This window comes from Melospiza melodia, chromosome 16 (genome assembly GCF_035770615.1).
Source record: "Melospiza melodia melodia isolate bMelMel2 chromosome 16, bMelMel2.pri, whole genome shotgun sequence".
NCBI lineage: Eukaryota > Metazoa > Chordata > Aves > Passeriformes > Passerellidae > Melospiza > Melospiza melodia.
In genome coordinates this window covers 5,151,626-5,170,699 of record NC_086209.1, presented here as the reverse complement: position 1 = coordinate 5,170,699, position 19,074 = coordinate 5,151,626, and the positions used below count along the sequence as shown (strand labels likewise).

Genomic DNA, 19,074 nt, shown 5'->3' with positions numbered 1-19,074 from the left:
TGCACTCTGTGACCGGAATGCCTGGGCACGACCAGGGCCAGGCAGGGGCCAGGGGCTGGCCCAGCCCTGAGGCGATGGGGACGCTCCCACGGGAGAAGCCCCCGCGCTGAGCGAGGCGAGGCGAGGCGAGGCCGAGCGCAGCGGGGCCGCCCAGTGCCGCCCTCCCAGCGCCGCTCTCTCAGCGCCGGCTGCTCGGCCCCGGCTGCTGGGCCCCGCTGCCGCCGGGCGGCCCCACCGAGCCCCCGGTGCGTCCCCGGTCCGCCCCCGCCGCCTGGCTCCGCCCGGCCCCCGCCGCACTCGGGCGGAGCGTGGGGAGCCCGCGGCGCCGCCGCAGCCGGGCCGGGCCGCTCAGCGCTGCCGGGGCCAGCGGGGCCGGCCGCAGCTGCCGCCGGGATGACGCTCAAGTCGGGGCGCAGCGACGGCGGCGGCAGCATGAGGACGGCGCTCTCCGACCTCTACCTGGAGCACCTCCTGCAGAACCGGCCCAAGCCCGAGGTGAGCGGCCCGGTGCGCCCCCAGACCCCGCGGCTCCGCCTGCGCCCCGCTCCCGGCCCCATCCCCGCCGAGCCCCGGCAGGGAGCCCGGCGTGCCCCGCTGCCCTGCGGGCCCTTAGCCCAGCGCTCTGCGCCCGGCTCGGGCCCGGCACGGCTCCCGGGGGTGCCGCTCCATCCCGTCCCTCCCGCACACGGAGAGAAGCAGGGCCCCACAGGCAGGCTGCCCATCCAGCTGCGGGCCCCAGCAGCCCGGGAGCAGCGGTGCTCGCTGGGGACGCGGGTGCCTCCGGGGAATGGTCACCCAGCACTGCCGGCAGGGCAAAGAGCTGGGTGCTGGCGAGCAAGGCTCCAGCATCCTGCCGCGGAAGAGATTGTGCTTGTTTTGCTGCAAAGTTGTAGCTGGTCTGAACTGGAACTGCCTGTCACATGAGCTGATTCAGCTGCTGAGCAACCTCCCGGTGCACGGCATGGGCTGCAGGAGGGCGGGGGTCTCTGCCCAGGGAAGGAGGATGCACGCAGCCCCTCTCACACTGCCCGGGACAGGGAGTGAGCCCGTGGCCGCATGCACCGCACCTCCAGCAGGAGGAGAGCAGGCTGCACCAGCCCTCTCGGTTCTGCTCGGTGGGCTCCTTCCTCACTCAGTGTTGTTTGGGGCGGCTTGGGTGCAGCCAGCAGAGGGTCGGCAGTTGCCAGTGTTAAACAGCTGGTGCTTTTCTCCCAGCTTTGAAAACGCATCCTTGGTGATGTCGTGGCGTAATGTGCCTGGGCTGAGGTTTCCTTGCAACTGTCGGGAGCCTCTGAGAGAGAGCAGGGAGGAAATTTCCCTGAAGTGCTGTCCTTGCCCATCGTGTTGGACACTTAAACATGAAAAAGAGGCCTGATCAGATCTGTCTCACACCAGTGGCGCATCTGCTTCTCATGGTTCGACCCTGACAGGATGCTTTGAGAAAAACAGTAGGAAAAATATAATTAAAGCAAAGTGTCTGGACCAGGCAATGACTGAGAGATCCAGGCAGAGGGCCTGTCTGGCTGCAGACAGAGCAAGGATAAATTGCCAATAGCAGCAGAGCATGGAAAGTGTAGGAGCTGCCCTGCAGCTTCCTGGTGTTTTGGTGTATTTATTTCAGTAGGGATAAAGGGAGAGATGGTGAACGGAGATCTGCATGAGGCCTTTTAAAAGGAGCTCTGTAGTGCTGGCTTCCAGCAGTGTCCTGAGCTTGCCAGTCACAGATTCCTGTCTCTGTGTCAGGGGTATGCAGAGATGGCCCAGGGTGGCTGTGGCCCCTCCGTGGGACACCGAGACCTCACCCAGCAGCAATGTCCCTTCTTGGGAAGGGTGCTGGGTCTGCCTGGCTGCTCCTGCTCTGGAGTCAAACAGGGTGACTGGGAGGTTTCTCTTCTGCATTTTGTCTGGCAGAGCCATGTGCTGGGAAGTGCTGTGCTGTGTTCCTCACGTGGTGGCAGGGCATGCAAATCATGGCAAGTGGAAGCCATGTTATTGCTAGAAAACAGCCCCAGGCCTCTCCTCTTGAGCCTCACCACGTGCCTGCATATCTTTGCCATATCTCCTGACTGACAAGTAGAGATTTACCAAAAAGGTGTGGGCTTTATTTCCAGCTGTTGCACCTGGCAGGATGACCTTGGGCTTGTCCCTTTATCACCTGTGACTCAGTTCCCCAGCTGTAAAATGGGCAGCAAATGTGACCTTTGGGAGTTTGGTGGAGAAAAGGAGGGTACTTCTGGGGAGAGCTGATTTGAGGGTGCAGAGGGAGCACTGCACTTGCCTCTGGGCAGCAGCTCTCAGCATCCAGCTGGCAGCAGCTCCAAGGCAGACTGAGGCTACAGGGAGCAAATCCTGAATCAACCACAGGTAAAACTCAGTTGAAAGCTGAGCTAAAACTTCTGGCTTTGACAAACAAAGTGGGGAGGGCTGGTTCCAACTTTTTAATCCCAAATAAAGTATTTTGCTGTGTGGCTGTGTGTCACAGCTACAGGGAAAGAGCTGTTTTGCAGGGCTTGTTCTGGAAGCTGGGATGGAGTGGCAGGGCAGCTCCTCCTTCTGTCCGTGTTGTGGTTTCAGTGGCTGTCCCCTGGAGGTTACCAGCTTCACAAACACATCTGGAAGGCTGCATCAGCCTTTTCTGGTGGGAAGGTGGTGCCTCAGCAAAACTGACTGTGCTCCCTTGAAAATTTGGCCCATCTCCATTGCAGCACTCTGTAATCTGGAGTCAGTGTGAGGGCACACAGAGCTGGCAGCACCTTCTGGCTGCCACGACCATTTTGTATCCTTCCTATTTCTCTTTTCCCCTTCCCACAGAGACCTGTTGGTGTTGCTGGGCCTTTTCCTGATGTCAGCAATGTAATCCTTTTTGGTTTAAATGTTTGCTGGTTTGATTCTTGTTTTTAAACTTCAATCATATTGCTAGAAGGGGTTTTAGGTGAGATTGTTCCTGTGGCTGTGCAGGCAGACTTGAGAAGTCAGTAGCCCCTGGCAGAATGAATTACTTCTAAATGTCTACGTGGCTGTAGCTCCCCAGCCTGCTGAAGCAGCCTTAAAGCAGCTCCCAAGCTCATTTTTTTTTTGCTACTTTGCATTTTTTTACACATTGCTGTGTTTTTTAAGCTGTACAAGACTGAGATAGACAGATCCTGGATGGGGAGGGAGGCAGGGCTGGAAGCACTGGAAGGTGGCAGGAGATATTGCTGGGTCAGGACATCTCTGCACCAAGCAGTGCCCCAGCCTCCCTGCATGCACCCATGGTGATTATAATGTGAGGGGTCATGATTCGTGGAGGGAGCTGGGATTTTGTTCCTCACAGTGTGAGAACAGTGTGTCTTCCTGCCAGCCAAAAGGGCAATCCCAGAGAAACCTGGCACCAGGATTCATTCTTGCATCCAAGCTGCTGTGCTTTGGGGGCCTGCTTGGCAAATCCAGCAGTAGTTTTCTCCACATACTGACCAGGCAGACCTGTTTTTCCAAGGCTGCCTGGTACTGAAGTCTCCTGGCTGGAGCAGCAAGGAGAGCCCAGGAACCAAATCTCTGAACGTGCCCTTTGCTCTGTAGTGCTGCTTTCCTCAAGTGCTGCTTCAGCCTCCTGCAAACAAGCTGCCCAGTTAATGTTTGATTTGCCCAGCCTGGTGGAGCCAGCACAGCAGCAGCAGCAGCCCTGGCAGACAGTGCTGACCCCACTGGGGAACAGATGCCAAGTCCTGGGATCCTCACCACATTCCCTGTTTGTAAACACTGCCCAAGGAGCTGGTACATTCCCTCTGCCCTGGGACATGGGGCAGAAATCTTGTAGGAAATGCAGACAAGGGGTTGTGGGGCACCTCTGACCCACAGAGCTGGTGGCTCTTGTGTGCATTGCCAGTGCAGGATTTGTGCAGGAGGATTTGTACCCCTGTCACCCAGCTGCAAGGCACACAGGGCTGCTGGACAGCCCTGTTGCACAGCTCAGCCCCCAACCTCCTTGCCCCACATCTGCCCCAGCACGGGCCTGGCAGTGACACAGCTGGGGCTGTGCACAGCTGGCAGTGCCTGGTGGCCACGAGCTGGCTCTCAGCAGCGCTCACAGATGTTTCCTGTGGAGCAGTGCACAAGGAGCAGAGTCTGGCCAGTCACCAGCGCGACTTGAAAGGCTCTTGAGGTCACAGACTACGCTGGGCCAAGCCAGCCCTGAGCGTGGCAGCTGCCAGCAGAGTGCAAGGCAATCCAGCCAGCCAGCTCATGGGCATGGGGCATGAGAGCCACACACGTCTCCTGTTTCTGGGTGCCAGCATCAGGGCTGAGTCTGCCACCCCAAGGGTTTGGCTGTCCTCATGAACCAGCCATCCTCCCATCCCCACCCACTGGCTGCCCAGTGCCATCAGCAAAAAAGCCACACCATCCCAGCGTGGCTCTGGTTCTGGAGGACCCTTGTGCATTCAGAGTTGCCATCAAGGGACTGATGGCCATCCCCAGGCACAGCAGCCAGTCTCTGGTGACAGACCTTGTTCTCCAGGAGTCACCAGGGTGACACTGGTGCTGTGTCAGCATGGAGGGCTGGGTGTTTTCTCCAGCTCTCAGCAAAAAGCAAAGGTCGAGGCCAGGAGGCTCAGCTGATGGGCATGGTGAGGATGGGAACTCCCAGTCCCTGGAGCAGACTGTGCAGTCCTGGGTCACTGGGCTCTGCTGAGCCTACAGGTTTGAAGCCAGGAGCTGCATGGTCTAACCCTTTCCCAAGGCATGACCAAGATAAGTATGATCTGTGCTGACTCCAAGCACCTCGTGGGCACTTTGGCCTCAGGTTGGGCTGGAGAAGGTCCTTGTCCTCCTACTCCTCCTTGCACCTGCTGGTCTGGCACAGGGGACAGTTGGCAGAGAGCTGTGGGACAGCTCTAGGCACACACACTGCTGGATCTGTTCCTGTGTTCTGCACATGCTGTGGTAGCATCGTGCCCTGTTGGGCTGGCAAGCCAGGCTTGGGGGATGGATACAACTTTTCTTCCTTCCACCCTGCAAGTCCATGGCCTGGCTGCTGTTCTGGGCTGGGATTCAGCCTTCTTCTCCGTGTTTAAGCCAATGGCAGCTGGAGCCCATGTGGTTCTCTTTTGAGGAGGAGGTTGGTTGGTACTTCTGGAAGTAGTTGGCTTAAAAATAAATCACTGCATGATGGGCACACAGCTCCCTGAGCCCTTCTCTCCCTGGCCTAGCCCCACAGTGCCCTTTCTGGGGGCTGTGACAGTGACCATGCCTGCTCTGTCCCTCTCTGCCAGCACCTTTCCTGCTATCCTTGTTAGTCCTGACTCTGCTGCCCCTTTCTTTGCTCCCTCCCTGCTTTCTGCCACTGCACAGAGCTGGATCAGCCAGCAGCATTCCAGCACATCCCTACCAGAGCTCATATTATTGTGGTTTGGTGCCATGGCTGCAGCCCAGGAGCAGGTGCTCTTCACTGGCCTGCCCAGATCTGCCTCCTCCCCTGGCAGTGTGGGGCTGCAGCTTCTCCTGTGCTCCTGGCCAGGGGTCAGGGTGGGTGAGACTGAGCAGGGGCAGGGGGTCAGGCTGATATTTCCCAGCTCCTGCATGGAGCTTCTGGCCCTGGTGCTCAGTTGACAAGTCAGGCTGTGTGAGGAGAGGTGTTGGCTCTGCCTGTCTGGGCCCTGCCACATCACTGATGCAGGACTGAAGCTGATGAGGACTTTGCTGGCTGTCCCTGCAGCTTTGCTGGCTGTGGCTCTCAGCTCAGGCACTGCTGGGAGGGAGGGTGCAGGCTGCAAACTGGGCAGCAAAGCCAGGAGTCTGGTGTGGAGTGGGACAGCCAGGAGGGTTTGTTTTGCATCCTGAGCTGGTGTGGGAATTTGTGCTAACAGGGCAGAGGCTGCAGATCAAAGCTGATCTGGGTTTTGCTGGGCTAGCACTGATCTGGGAGAGGCTTGAGGAAAGTCCACTGCACTTGGGGACAAACAGGCACATTTGTGAGCTGTGTGGAGACATTGCCCAGTGTGTCTGAGGGATTTAACAGGACTGTGTCAGGCTTTCTTGGGCTGTGAGGGAGAAGCTCACTGGGCAGGATGGATTTGCAGGTCTTTGTATGGAACCCCAAGCACTCTGTGTCAGCCCTGGTGCCAGCACATGCTGGAAACCAAGAACAGGGATTTCCTCAGGACTGAAAGCCTGGCTTTCCAGTGCAAACCAGCATGAAAGGAGATGGGGCTGGAAGGGGAATGGGATGTTTCTGGCTGGCTTGGGAGCGCTGCCTTCAGTGCCTGGATGTTGGCACTGCACCGTGTCAGTTGCCCACTGATGTAGGTCAGGAAAGGTTGAACTTGCAAACTAAGCTGGAGCAAAGCCTGGCTCCAGTTCTCAGGGGTGAGTCCCAAACTGTTCTGTTCACGTGGTGGAGAAATCCTGGGCTTTATGCTCTGCAACAAGCTACCTGTGAGCCAAGTGCTGCTGCGACACACAAGGAGTGTTTGTGACTCTTTGCTTCAGAAGATCAGCTGTGAACTCTTTTGGCTTCTTCTACCTCTGGCTTTTCCAAATTTTTCTTACCTCTTGTGTTTCCCACCCGGAAAACTGCAGATTAAACCCACATCCACATCTCCAAGGCTCAAGTTCTTCTGCTCCTTTTCTCTTCTTGCCCTTAGTGTCTTCTCCTCCTGTGTGCTCCACCTGCACCGCAGGCACCTTAACCAATTCCAAAGTAACTCAGGTTCGAGTAGCTGAGCCCCAGAGCAGGGATCAGCATTCCCAGGTGGAGCCCCTAAACCGTGGTCTCTGTTTTGCCCCGACAGGCCATGACTCAGTCCCCACACACCCTGACTGAGGACATTTACACCAACGGCTCAGCGACCCTGGGCAGCCCCTCGCACGGCGGCCGCGAGGTGTGCAAGATCCGCCTCGTGCAGTTCGAGAAGGTCACCGAGGAGCCCATGGTGAGAGCTGGCAAGGCCCCAAAGCTGCATGGCACCCGGGGGTGGAGGGGCAGCCTGAGCTGAGCCAGCAGCCTGGCTTGAGGGAAACAGTCACCGGAGATCTCGGCCATGGGAAGAAGGTGCTGGACTCTGCCTTCTGCCCAGGAAGCCGAAGCGAGCCCTGCAAAGGGTGGTGGTGCTTGTGCCAAGAGGAGCTGCAGCAGCCTGAGTTGGCCTAGCAGGGTCTTCCCCCCAGCCACTGCACAGCCCACTGTGGATGTGGGCCTGGAGAGGACTTTGTGAGGGCAGGAGAGCTCTCCCCTGCAGCGAGCAGTCATGGATTTTCCTGTCTTGCAGGGAATCACGCTGAAGCAAAATGACAAGCAGAGCTGCATGGTGGCCAGGATCTTCCATGGGGGCATGATTCACAGACAAGGTAACGAGGCCTTTGGAGAAGTGGTGCATGGGGTGCATGTCTGCAGGTGGTTTCTTCCCATGCAGCAGTAATGCAGGTCCTCAGCACGGCTGGCTTCCCCCTGTGACATGGACATCTGTGCCTGTTCCTCCCCTAGGAATCTGTCAGGAGCTTGGGACTCACTGGTGTCTCTGCATGGTTGTCATGTTAAAACACTGGAGGCTTTAGGGATAAATAAAGGGCTGGGGGAAGGGCTCTCCCAAAAAGGAACTGGAGATCATCTGTCTCTGTCTTGTGATGGGGTCACTGTAAGAAGAGATGGATCATACCCCAGGGACCTTGGGGGAGGCTCTTCCCATTCCTAAAGTGCACAGGTGGGACAGGCATCCTGTAGATTGGCTCTGCAGACCAAAAGAAGGTGCCAAAAGAAATAAATAGGTGCTATTTTCTGGTTTTGGGTCTTGCCAAGGAGGCGTGGATACGAGATGTTCTCTGCTTAGAAGAGGCTGCTTTTCCAGCCTTGGATCCAAGTGGGAAGTCTGTGCTTACCACTGCCAAAATAAGACAGGAGCCATTCCAATAACATTACTGGAGCTTGGTTTTTAGTAGTATATCTGAGGCTGTAATCTGCCTGGGTGTATAAACTGAAAACACATAAAGTGAGGAATGCTTGTGTTAAAGGCCCTGTAAGGAGGTTGTGATTGGCTTCAGGTGAGGTACTTGGGGCTGTGTTTGAAATGCTGATGCAGGTGCTTTGACCAGTCCAGAGCACTTTGCACACAGTGGAAAGCAGCCTGATGACCTTAGGACTGGCTAGGTGTGTGTGTTGGGTGGAGGGGGAAGAATTCATTCCCCTTGTGCTTTCCTGCCATGTGCTGAGGTGGCATGTGTGCTTCCCGAAGCACTGCCAGGCAAACACTGCAGTGTCCTGGCCCTGGAGGCTGATGGAGCTGTGTGAACTGGGTTTGGTGAGCAGCTCTTGTCCCTTTTCTGCATTTTCATGTTTCTCACATTGCTGGCAGGCTCCCTGCACGTGGGTGATGAAATCATAGAAATCAATGGGCAGAGTGCGAGCAACCACACAGTTGACCAGCTGCAGAAGATGCTGGTAGGTATCTGTGTGTGTCAGGGCTGTTCCCTGGGAAGGACCCCTTTGCCCTGCATGCTGTGAGCATTCACCCCCTCCCACACCCAGAGCCTGCACACAGCTGCCTACATACAGCAGTGAGGTGTGGCAGAAACCATCCTGCACGCAGCCCCCTGTGCTTGCTGCTTGTTTCTGGCGTCCTGGGGCAGCACTGAGGGCTGTTGAGTGGGTCCCTGACGTGTGCTGATCCTGTGTGGGGCTTGGAAACCACCTCTGTTTGCCAAGGCTGCTGTGCAGCTCCTGCAGACCTGAGCCACACATGCATGTCATGTTGGTGCCATTTGCCTGCTGCTGAGGCCATGCTGATCCTGTCAGGCCCTTGCCAGAGACAGCTTTGGACAGGGCCTCGGAGCTGCCTGGGGCTCATACATTGCTGATCCTGATCTCTCCCCAGCACATGACACCTTGTTGGAGGGAGGTGGTGCTGCTGCTGAGAGCCCCCACCAGCAGCCTAAAGCAGGAGGCTTGGCCTTGCCAAAGTGCCATAGGATGTCCCTGCTCCAGACAGCAGGACCAAGGAGGAGCTTGTCTTTGGTTTTGCCTCCTGAGAAGAGTGGTTGGCCCAGGAGGCCCCTCCAAGCCTCCACACTGGTTGTCCCACAGGACCATGTGGGGGTTGTGATGTGTGTGTGGCAACAGTGGCCTGTGGCAGGCAGGAGAGTGCTGTGCTCTGATGTCACCAGGAGGGCCAGAGCAAGGGGCCACCATGGAGGGGACCTGGAAGAGTCAGCCTCTCCTCCCAGGCTCCTCTCTGGAGCAGCCAGAGAGGAGATGATGCAGATCTCCATGTTCATTCTGGTGGTGCTTAGCAGTGCCCACAGCCAGACCCTTGTAGGGGTGCTGGTGTCCCCCATGGGAATGACACAAGTATGGCAAAGCCAAGCACAGCTGTTTTTGACCAGGCTGTGGCGTCCCCCAGCAGCACAGCACGGTGGGGTGCCCAGGAGCCCTGCCTTTGCAGGCCCTGGCACTCAGCACCTCCCTGCACAACTTGCTGCTGTTGAGCTGCCTCCAGACACCACCTCCTCCAACTCTTCTTTCTCCCCTTTGTTCACTAGAAAGAAACCAAGGGGATGGTGTCATTAAAAGTCATTCCCAACCAGCAAAGCCGCCTCCCTGCTCTCCAGGTAAGTGCAGCCTCTGGACCATGGGCAGTGCTGGGACAGGGCTGTGGGGCAGGGTGGGACACAGCAAATCATGCAGGACATGCTGGGGACAAGCCAGGGGTGTCAGGGCAAGGGGTGCCTGCCTTGTCTGAGCTGCTGGAGGGACCTGTCCTGTGCTTACATCCCTGCAAACAGCCACATGCTGGGCCTGTGTGGGTGTTTTCACTCAAAGTGTGTGCAGGAGCACGGGGCTGGCATGGCTGAGCCACCAGTGGTGCTTGGGGATGGGAAAGCAGTGGCAGGGGCACAGCAGGGAGCACGTGAGGGTCTCCTCCAGAGCCATGGCTGTGTGTGACAGGGCAGCCCCTGCTCTGTGGTCCCTGCTGCCACCAAGGCCGGGTGCAGCAGCCCCAGTGAGGGTGACATCGCAGGATGGCGCCGTGCACAGCGTGGGAGGAAGGAACAGTGGGGGCAGGAAGGCAGTTCTTGCACCTGCTGTCACTGCCAGGGTAGGGGGGCCATGCTGTGTCACCAGGGGATGACACCTGCGGGGCTTTGCCTTTGAAGTCCTGCTGGAGCTGAAATAGAGCAGTGGGCAGGGCTGTGTTCTCTGCCAAGGCTTCAGGGCATTGTAGCTGAGTTCCTGTCTTGTCCTTGTGCAGCCCCTTATCATGGACAGGCAGGGCAGGGAGAGGAGTTCAGAGGCAGAGGGTGGGGGCTGGATGGTGCTGGGATGGGCTGAGGGAGCACACATCCTTCTTTACCCAGAGAAGCTGAAGTTCTGAACATGGTGGCAGGTGTTGGTGGCTCTGTTTCTTCCTCAGTTTATGCTGCCCCCAGTCCTGCTCAACCAGCTTTGCATGTGTGTTTGTTAAACACTGGCCCTGTCTGTCCTTCCCTGCTGTCAGTCTGCCCTCCCTGTCCTGACCCAGCCAGCTCCAGTTGGCCAACTCTGTGCCAGGGGAAAATCTACCCCAGAGGAAAAGAATGCAGTTGCTGGTTCACCCGAGGTTGGGAAAGACACAGGGACAAACTCCTTCCCAGCAGCACTTGTACTGCTCTGCTGTGCAGGGCAGTGGTGCTGTCTGCTCCCCAGAGCCACAGCTGCTTGTGTCTGGGTTTGTTGCAGTACCACCACCAAGAGTGGACTCTTTGAATCCCCATGGTCACCTTTATCTCAGTGCCTGGCAGGCAGGATGGTGGAGATGCTGGCATCATGATTTTCCCCTGCCTGGGCTCACAAGGTTGAGTGTCTCCTGGAGCAGGTCTGCTTGGGAATGTCTTAATGAGAGGAAACACAGAGCATTCAAGGCTCTTGAGGACCCCTCCAGCATATTTCCTGCAGTCCTTTGACTTTAAAAGACCAAGACTTCTCATGCTGGAGCCTGCTCAGCAGCTGTCTGGCCCCAGAAAGGGGCTGGCAGCAGGCAGGCAGAGCCCTGTACAGCTGTGGGTGATGTGTGGAGCTGGCATCTAACTGATGTAGGAGGGGTCTTTCCCAAATGTTCTGGCTTGGGACACCAGTGCTGCAGGAGCACAGAGCTCTGGGCAGGTGCCTGGGCAGTGCCTGCTGTGTATCCTTCATGTTTGTGCTTCCTGGTGCCAGAGAGTGCTCTCAAAGCAAGCAGCAGTCCTCATCCTGAAAGGAGATTCCACTCCTATTGTTTTTCCTAATTTCATTTTCTTGTCACCCCCTCGTGCCACAGCTTGATCCATATGGTGTTTTCTGGCAGTGGAAGGGAGCCATGTTTGTGTCCTGATGGCTCTGTGCCTGCAGCAGCACAGCTGAGGGAAATGGCTTTAATGTGGAACAAGGGCAGCATGGTCTGTCCCACCAGGGCAGGATGAGTTTCCAGGCCCTGCCTATCACATCTGAGGACAGGACAGGCATTACCCCATGTGAAACTTTTCCCCCCCTTGCTACATGCTGTGTTTCTGGGGTTACTAACTTGCTAGTGTCATGCTCAGCATTCCCTAAACTCTGCTTTTCACTCCTAATGCTCTGCACTCTGCCTGGCTTTGCCTACACTCTGTCTGACAGGGTCCTGCTGGGAGTGGGTGCTGTGGGCTCCCTCCCAAGGAGCTGAGCAAGCAGAAGGGACAGGGAAAACAAACTTTCTCACACCTTCTTGTCCCTAGAGCTTCCCCAGCCTCAGGAGGGCACACAGTGGCCTGGGAAGCCATAGCAGCAGCTTGTTTCCAGTTGCAGCTGTGATGAGTTTTGGAAGATGCAAAAGGGCCCAGGACAGAGCAAGGCAAGAATAGATACAGCACTGCAGCCTTGGCTCCCCAGAGGCCTTGTGCCACGCAGGGATTGCCCAGCTATGGGGAAAGGCAGCACAGAGCAGCTGAGATTGAGCCATGGCCTTCCCTGTTGCAACATCACCTCTGTGCTCACCCCGCTGCAGAGCCCAGCTGTGCACCGTGTTGGTGGCACTCCTGTGTGGCTGGCCCAGCTCAGCAGCACTGTGCAGCACCCAGGGCACTGCAGGGAGCTCCATGGCAGGGTTTGAACACCACCTGTGGGTGTGGGGGTGCCTAGAGGCTGCAGCCCTGCCATCAGCTCCCAGTCAGGCCAAAATGCCCTCATCCACTCACCACCTCATCTCACTACAATTCCATGCCCAGGACTTTCCCCCTAAGCTTTGTGCATCTCCTTTCTCCCCACACAGCCTCGTGGGGCCTGGAAATGAGCAGGGGCTTTGTGCCTGGAGCCATCTCTGCAGTCACTGCCTGGGAGTGCAGTGTGGGGGCCAAGCTCAGCCACCCTGTATGGAGTTTGTGTTGGGTAACACTGGTGTCACTGCTGGGACAAGCAGGAAAATGTCCCCTTCATGTGTTGCATGGCCAGGCTGACTGTGGTCTCCTCTCTGTTTTGCAGATGTTCATGAGGGCACAGTTTGACTACGACCCCAAGAAAGACAACCTAATCCCCTGCAAGGAGGCAGGGCTGAAGTTTCAGATCGGAGATGTGATTCAGATCATAAACAAGGACGACAGCAACTGGTGGCAGGGCCGGGTGGAGGGCTCCTCCACTGAGTCAGCAGGACTCATCCCTTCTCCAGAGCTGCAGGAGTGGTAGGTCCCTGCATTTGCCCAGAAGGGCTGGATTTGGGAGTGGAGGAGGGAGCAGTGACCATGTGTCAGGAGTTTGTGTTGGGTAACACCAGTGTCACTGCTGGGACAAGGAGGAAAATGTCCCTTCATGTGCTGCAGGGTGAGCTTTGCCTGTTCCAGCAGCCAGCCTGTTTCTCTTGCATGTCTGAGGGACAGTCCTGCTGCTGTGCCAGGGTTTGGGGGACAGCTGGGCCATGGGGGTGTGCTGCTCTCTTGGCAGGCGTGTGGCGAGCGTCTCCCAGCCCAGCCAGAGCGAGTCCCCGAGCTGCAGCCCCTTCGGGAAGAAGAAGAAGTGCAAAGATAAATACCTGGCCAAGCACAGCTCAAGTAAGTGTGAGCAGGGCAGTGGGCCCAGCCCCAGCCCTGGCCATGCCCCTGCCTCTGTCCTCCTCAGGAGTCAGCCAAACAGCCCAGCTGTGGCAGCAGTGGAATCTCAGATACCCCACAGCTGTCAGCTTTTTTAGAGTCTCTTCTGCAGCCTTCATGTTCCTCATGTGGCCACAGCTGTGTCCCCATGTAGAGCACGAGGCCAGGGCTGGCTCAGCACTGAGCACTGAGCTCCCCTGGTGACAATCCCTTGCACTCCTGGCTCTGTGAGCTCAGACTCCCCAGCCCCAAACCTCACAGGCTGCTGAACCCCACGGGGGAGGCAGTGGCAGTGCTGCTGCTCAGCAGTCAGGAGCAGCCTGAACTGCTCCCACAGCTGCCAAGGCCTGTCCATGGTGGGCAGGAGCAGCACCCCATGCTAAACTGAGCCAAGAGCTGGCAAAGGTGGGTGCCCAGGGACTGCTGGCTCCTGGCCCGGCCTGCAGCTCCAACCAGCAACAAACAAGGCTGTAAATCACCCAGATATATAAAGCTCCCCCAGCAATAACCTCCCTGCAGCTTCTTGCTGCCTCCACCCCTGCTCCCAGGTCCTACTGTCCTGAGCAGAATTACTGAGCAGAAGCAATGGCTTCCCTGGCTTCTTTGCCACTCTGCCCCTCACATGCTGCTGCTCTTTTTCAAGGGTGGATGAGCTCCCAGCCCAGTCCTGACCACTGCTGTCCATTTCCCCTGGCTTTGCTCTGACACACAAACATGGCTCATGCTGGTGTGGCCAAGCCAGTTCTGACCCCTCCATGTCTCCTTTCTCCTCCACCCCAGTTTTTGACCAGCTGGATGTTGTTTCCTATGAGGAGGTGGTGAGGCTGCCTGCCTTCAAGAGGAAGACTCTGGTGCTCATTGGTAGGTCCTGTGCCAGGCATCCTCTGCAGCACAGGGACTGTGTGTGGGAACCAGGGGGAACCAGGACTGCACAGGGGCTGGGGCAGCATGGCCTTTGAGACCTAGTAATGTCTCGGGAGCATTTCTTCAGTCTGCAGCAGTCATCCCATCCATAGGCTGACCTCCTCCATGCAGCAAGCATGGTCTGGCATCTGCTGCAGTGCTGGGGAAGAGTTAATTCAGGCATTTGCAACTCCTGAGTATCTTGATGGAAAATGTCTATTAAAAGCAGCTCTGCAGTTGCATCAAAGCAAGCACTCCCACTCTGTGGGGACTGAGCACTGGATTCCATGGGCATGGGCCAGTCCAGCCAGGCTGGTTGCTCTGCAGGCAGCAGTCCTGTCTCCAGCTGGGGCTGGAGATGAGCATCCCCAGGGCACAAGGAGCCTTTTCCAGGGCTGGAAGACACCACAGACCAGCCCAGAGAGCACATCTTGGGCAGGGCCCAGGCCAAGCTCTGCACTTTTTGTCAGACCCAGACCTGTGGAGGGGCCCCAGCATCTCCCACCAGGCTGCTCTGAGCCCAGCTCCAGTGTCCATCTCTCTCTCTCTCTCTCCAGGGGCCAGTGGTGTGGGCCGTAGCCACATCAAGAATGCTCTGCTCAGCAATAACCCAGACAAGTTCATGTACCCACCCCCATGTAAGTACCAGCACAGGATGCATTTCCTCTCACCTCTTTGACCCAGGACCTTCTGACAGCAGGTGGGAGGTGGGGAGATGTTCCTCCAGCACCACCAAGCCCCTGCAGTCAGATCCCCACGTGCAAGGCCTCCCTGCCTGCAGCCCCACATGGAGCCACCTTTGCCCACAGAGGCTGCAGGGCTGCTGCCCCCACACAGACACCTCACTCTTTCATCCAGTGCCTGTCCCCAGCTGGCTGAGGGACGGGTCCAAAGCAAGAACCAGTTAGCAGGGGATTAGTACAGCTTAGTCTTGATGCCTGCTCCACTCTGCTCCCCCCTCCTTCTGGGGGCTAGCACTCACCCCCTCTCTCCCTCCCCAGACACCACACGCCCCCAGAAGAAGAATGAGGTGGATGGGAAGGACTATTACTTTGTCTCCACCGAGGAGATGACCCGGGACATCTCAGCCAATGAGTTCTTGGAGTTTGGAAGCTACCAGGGCAACATGTTTGGCACCAAGTTTGAAACAGTGCATAAGATCCACCAGCAGGACAAAGTTGCTATTTTGGACATCGAGCCCCAGGTAGGGAGCAGGGGAAGGGGTGGGTGGACAGGGGCTGCCACAGATGGCATTACCTGGGTGCTGGCTGTCACTGTCCCTGCCCTCTCTTCCCAAAGGAAAAAGCCAGCCAGCCCTGGGTGGCATTTCCATTCCCAAGGCATGGGTACAGTGAGGGTGTTCCTGTCCCAGCACACACCTGGCTGTGACAATGGGCTGCAGGGATCCTTTTCCAGGAGTCCACCCAGTGAGCTCATGTCCCCAGAGAGGGGACATGTCTCCTTTAGCCCCCACTGCAGCACAGTCCCATCCTGAGCAGGGCCACACTGTGGTGACTGCACCCCTCTCTCCACAGACCCTCAAGATCGTGCGCACGGCCGAGCTCTCCCCGTTCATCGTGTTCATTGCCCCGACAGACCGGGCAGAGGACGTGAGTGCCACCCTGTCCCCTCCTGTCCCCTCTGCGTGGCCTTCTTGGGCCATGGCAGCACCTGCTACACCACCACTGTACTCCTGTCTGCTTGGCTCAAGTCAGCCCAGACCTGAGCTGCCCATTCCTGCAGCTGTAGACTCATCCCACAGCACAGTCCCAGCACAGCGGGCAGGAGCGTTTACCCTGCCATCAGCTATGCAAATAGACTCACACACAAGAGCTGCTTTCATTCTTTGCCTCATTAGGATGCTGATCCCTTTAACGTGAGGATGAAAGCAGCACTGATAGCAGTTAACTCATTCAGTGCCAAGCCTCAGGCTGGCAGCCACAGGCTATATCACTTCCCAGGAAGCCCCTGGATGCAGGGATGCTGCTTACCCTGCCCTACACCCCAGCCAGGCAGGGAGAAGGGAAGAGGGGCCAACAAGAAAACCCAGAGCTGTGCTCCTCCTGGATTCAATGGCAACAAGGCCGCCTCTTCCAGCCTATTGTGCTTGTAAAGCTCAGGCTACAGATAGTGTATTTATGCAACCTTCAGAGCAAGCGTTGTGCAGGCATTTAGAGGAACATTAACTGCCTGATGCAGCAGGCTGGGGAGGGGAAAAGATCTCAGAACAGAAAGGGCCACTCTGTCACCCATCCAGAGAGGAATCACATCCTGCTGCAGTGGGCAGGGCCAGCCCTGCTGCCAGGCACTAAATATAACCCTGCAGCTCGGCTCACTGAGGAGAGGGATGCGGCAGAGTTAGTGTGACCCCGCAGAGCTCACATGAGCAAAGGCTGCTGCTTGCCCTCCCTCCCCTCTCCACCCCCAACAGCTGCTGGCTCCATCCACAATATAGGAAAATTAATTTTGTAAGAATAGATGAATATTTTCAGTAACTCTCTCAAGATGAAGGTAGCTGAGCAGTATCTTAATTTTTTGTTTTTGCCCCTAGGGTAATAATTATATTTAAAGTTTGTCAGTGTTGAACTGAACACCTTAAAGAGAGAAGCTTGCTGTGCCCTGAGGGAGGGTGTGGTATTACAAATATTACTGTGCCATCTGTAATGTTTTTAGTGCTGGCCACTAAAAGTATCAGTATTGTGATATATACCCAACTGGTCTAACAAAAAAAAGAAGGGAAGGACATAAAGATTGGTCTGCTTTGGGTCTATTAATATGTCTATTTCATCTATTAATAATATATTTAATTACATAATAGATATAATTAATATAATCGAATAGTACCCTTTTAGATCTATTTAAATCTGCACAGAGCAGAGCTCAGTGAGCACTGCACCCCAAGCTGTCCCTCCTCCCCAGGCACAGAAGCTGCCTGTCTTTCATGCTCCATTAGGGAAATACATGGAAATGGTCTGGACCTCAGTGCCAGGGGCAGAGCTGCTCATGCACCCCTGGGCTGTCCCTACAAGCTGGGCAGGAGGGAAGAGGCAGCTTTGCTTTTCCTATTGAAGTGCAGCACTAAACCCCAGCCAAAAGCAGTGCAGAGGCAGGTAGAGCTCTGCCAGCTGGTGCTGTTCTGGTCAGCCTGTGGGAAGGGAGCATCCTGCAGGGATCCCACCTCCAAGGCAGCCTGGAGCTGGTGACAATGCCCACCAGAGCACTGAGCAGCCTGCTGCTTGTCAGCCTTCTCCCTGGGAGCTGCCACAGAGCATTTCAGAGGTAAACAGAGAGCCAGCAGGCCTGGCCTCACTCCAGCAGCTAACCTGATGTTCCCAGCACCACACAAAGCCCAGCAAAAGCCCCAGACACAAGCCCAGAGACCACACAACAGCTCCTGGCCCATCAGACAAGCTCTAAGCATTCTCTGTGCTGGTACTTCCCAAGCACTGGAGCTGTTCTGGGAGGTGTTGGGAGGGTGTTAGCTGGTTGGGTGTGCTGTGAAGGTCCCTGCTGAGCACTGTGCTGTCCCTTGCAGTCAGAGGCCCCAAGCACTGGAGCTGTTTTGGGAGGTGTTGGGAGGCTGTTTGCTGTCAGGTGTGCTGTGAAGGTCCCTGCTGAGCACTGTGCTGTCCCTTGCAGTCAGAGGCCCCAAGCACTGGAGCTGTTCTGGGAGGTGTTGGGAGGGTGTTAGCTGGTTGGGTGTGCTGTGAAGGTCCCTGCTGAGCACTGTGCTGTCCCTTGCAGTCAGAGGCTCTGGTACTTTCCAAGCACTGGAGCTGTTCTGGGAGGTGTTGGGAGGGTGTTTGCTGGTTGGGTGTGCTGTGAAGGTCCTTGCTGAGCACTGTGCTGTCCCTTGCAGTCAGAGGCGCTGCAGCAGCTCCGCAAGGACTCGGAGAGCATCCGCAGCCGCTACGCGCACTACTTCGACCTGTCCCTGGTCAACAACGGTGTGGAAGAGAGCCTGCAGCTGCTGCAGGAGGCCTTTGAGCAGGCCTGCAGCTCCCCACAGTGGGTGCCCGTCTCCTGGGTCTACTGACAGGGCACCTTCCATCAACCATCCTGCAGCCACTGGGAAACACCTCCTCAGCCTCCCCTGCCCACACAGCCCAGCACAACTCCCCTCTGCTGCTCCACGGACATGGTCTCGGTTCACACTCTCACAGGGTGCCCACAGCTCCTCTCCTGGGGGAACAAACACAGGGCAGAGGCTGCCCGGGGGTGAGCCACCTCTTGTGGCACTGCAGGGCAGGGCAGTGGCTACAGCAGAGCCCAGGATAGCGCAGAGCACAGCTCCCTGCCCTCCCGGGGCAAGGGAAAGCACAGTCCTGCTGTAGCACCCAGCTGATCCTCCCTGCAGCAGTCCCAAGGGATGTGGCAGAACAGACAGATTGCTCCTGATATGGCAGGAATGCACACAACTCAAAACCCTTCCTGGAGGCCATGAGGCTTCAAGGAAATCTAAGTCTTAGGGAGCTTCTCCCAGATCAGAGCTCCTCCACCCAAGGGGTACCTCTCACAAATGGGGAAGATGATGAATGTGGCATGAGCACCCCCAGGCAGGCCTCACCCCATGTTCCCAGGCTGGAGTTTTCTCATTCATCCTGTGCAGCCATAGGTGTAAAACCTCACTGTATTGGAATTCTCACCGTGCAGCTTGGATTGTTCCTGCCTGGCAGAGAAACTGGGCAGCAGCTGAGCCAGTCCCACAGACCAAACCCCCGAGGGATTCTTCAATGGGTAAATTACATCCAGCCACAACTATCTGTTGCATGCAGTAGAAAAGTGTCTACAAAGATCATCCAGGCATGTTTTCCAGTCTAGGGTGTCTCTCACACTGTATGCAAACACAAAAGCCATGCTGACCCCGGGGTTTGTACTGACTCACAAGCCCCACACCACCATGTCTGGGAAGTATCACCACATCCATGTAGGTGAAAAATCTCATTTGTGTGTTCAGTCAGCTATAGGGGCAAGGGGAAGGTGGTTAAAAAGTCTTGTGCAATTTTTTTTTTAAGGATGCCAAAAATAAAAATCTATGTGCAATAGGGACCTTTGTTCTGATCCACTGCAGGGAAACAATGAGCAGCAATAAATGTGTGCTGAAACATTGCCATGGCTGGTGTTTTACCTCTC

At 56.6% G+C, this 19,074-nt stretch overlaps 1 protein-coding gene across 1 annotated transcript; it reads left to right on the top strand.

Annotated features, from left to right (window-relative positions):
* The first annotated feature begins 343 nt into the window (after positions 1–343).
* Positions 344–19,050, top strand: MPP1 (MAGUK p55 scaffold protein 1). The gene is made up of 12 exons (XM_063170387.1): positions 344–495; positions 6,768–6,908; positions 7,245–7,323; positions 8,325–8,410; positions 9,508–9,576; positions 12,437–12,633; positions 12,893–12,999; positions 13,819–13,899; positions 14,499–14,579; positions 14,943–15,145; positions 15,477–15,551; positions 17,801–19,050. The coding sequence occupies exons 1-12, from the start codon at positions 394–396 to the stop codon at positions 17,975–17,977; spliced, it is 1,398 nt and encodes a 465-aa protein (XP_063026457.1). The 5' UTR covers positions 344–393; the 3' UTR covers positions 17,978–19,050.
* Positions 19,051–19,074: the final 24 nt, after the last annotated feature.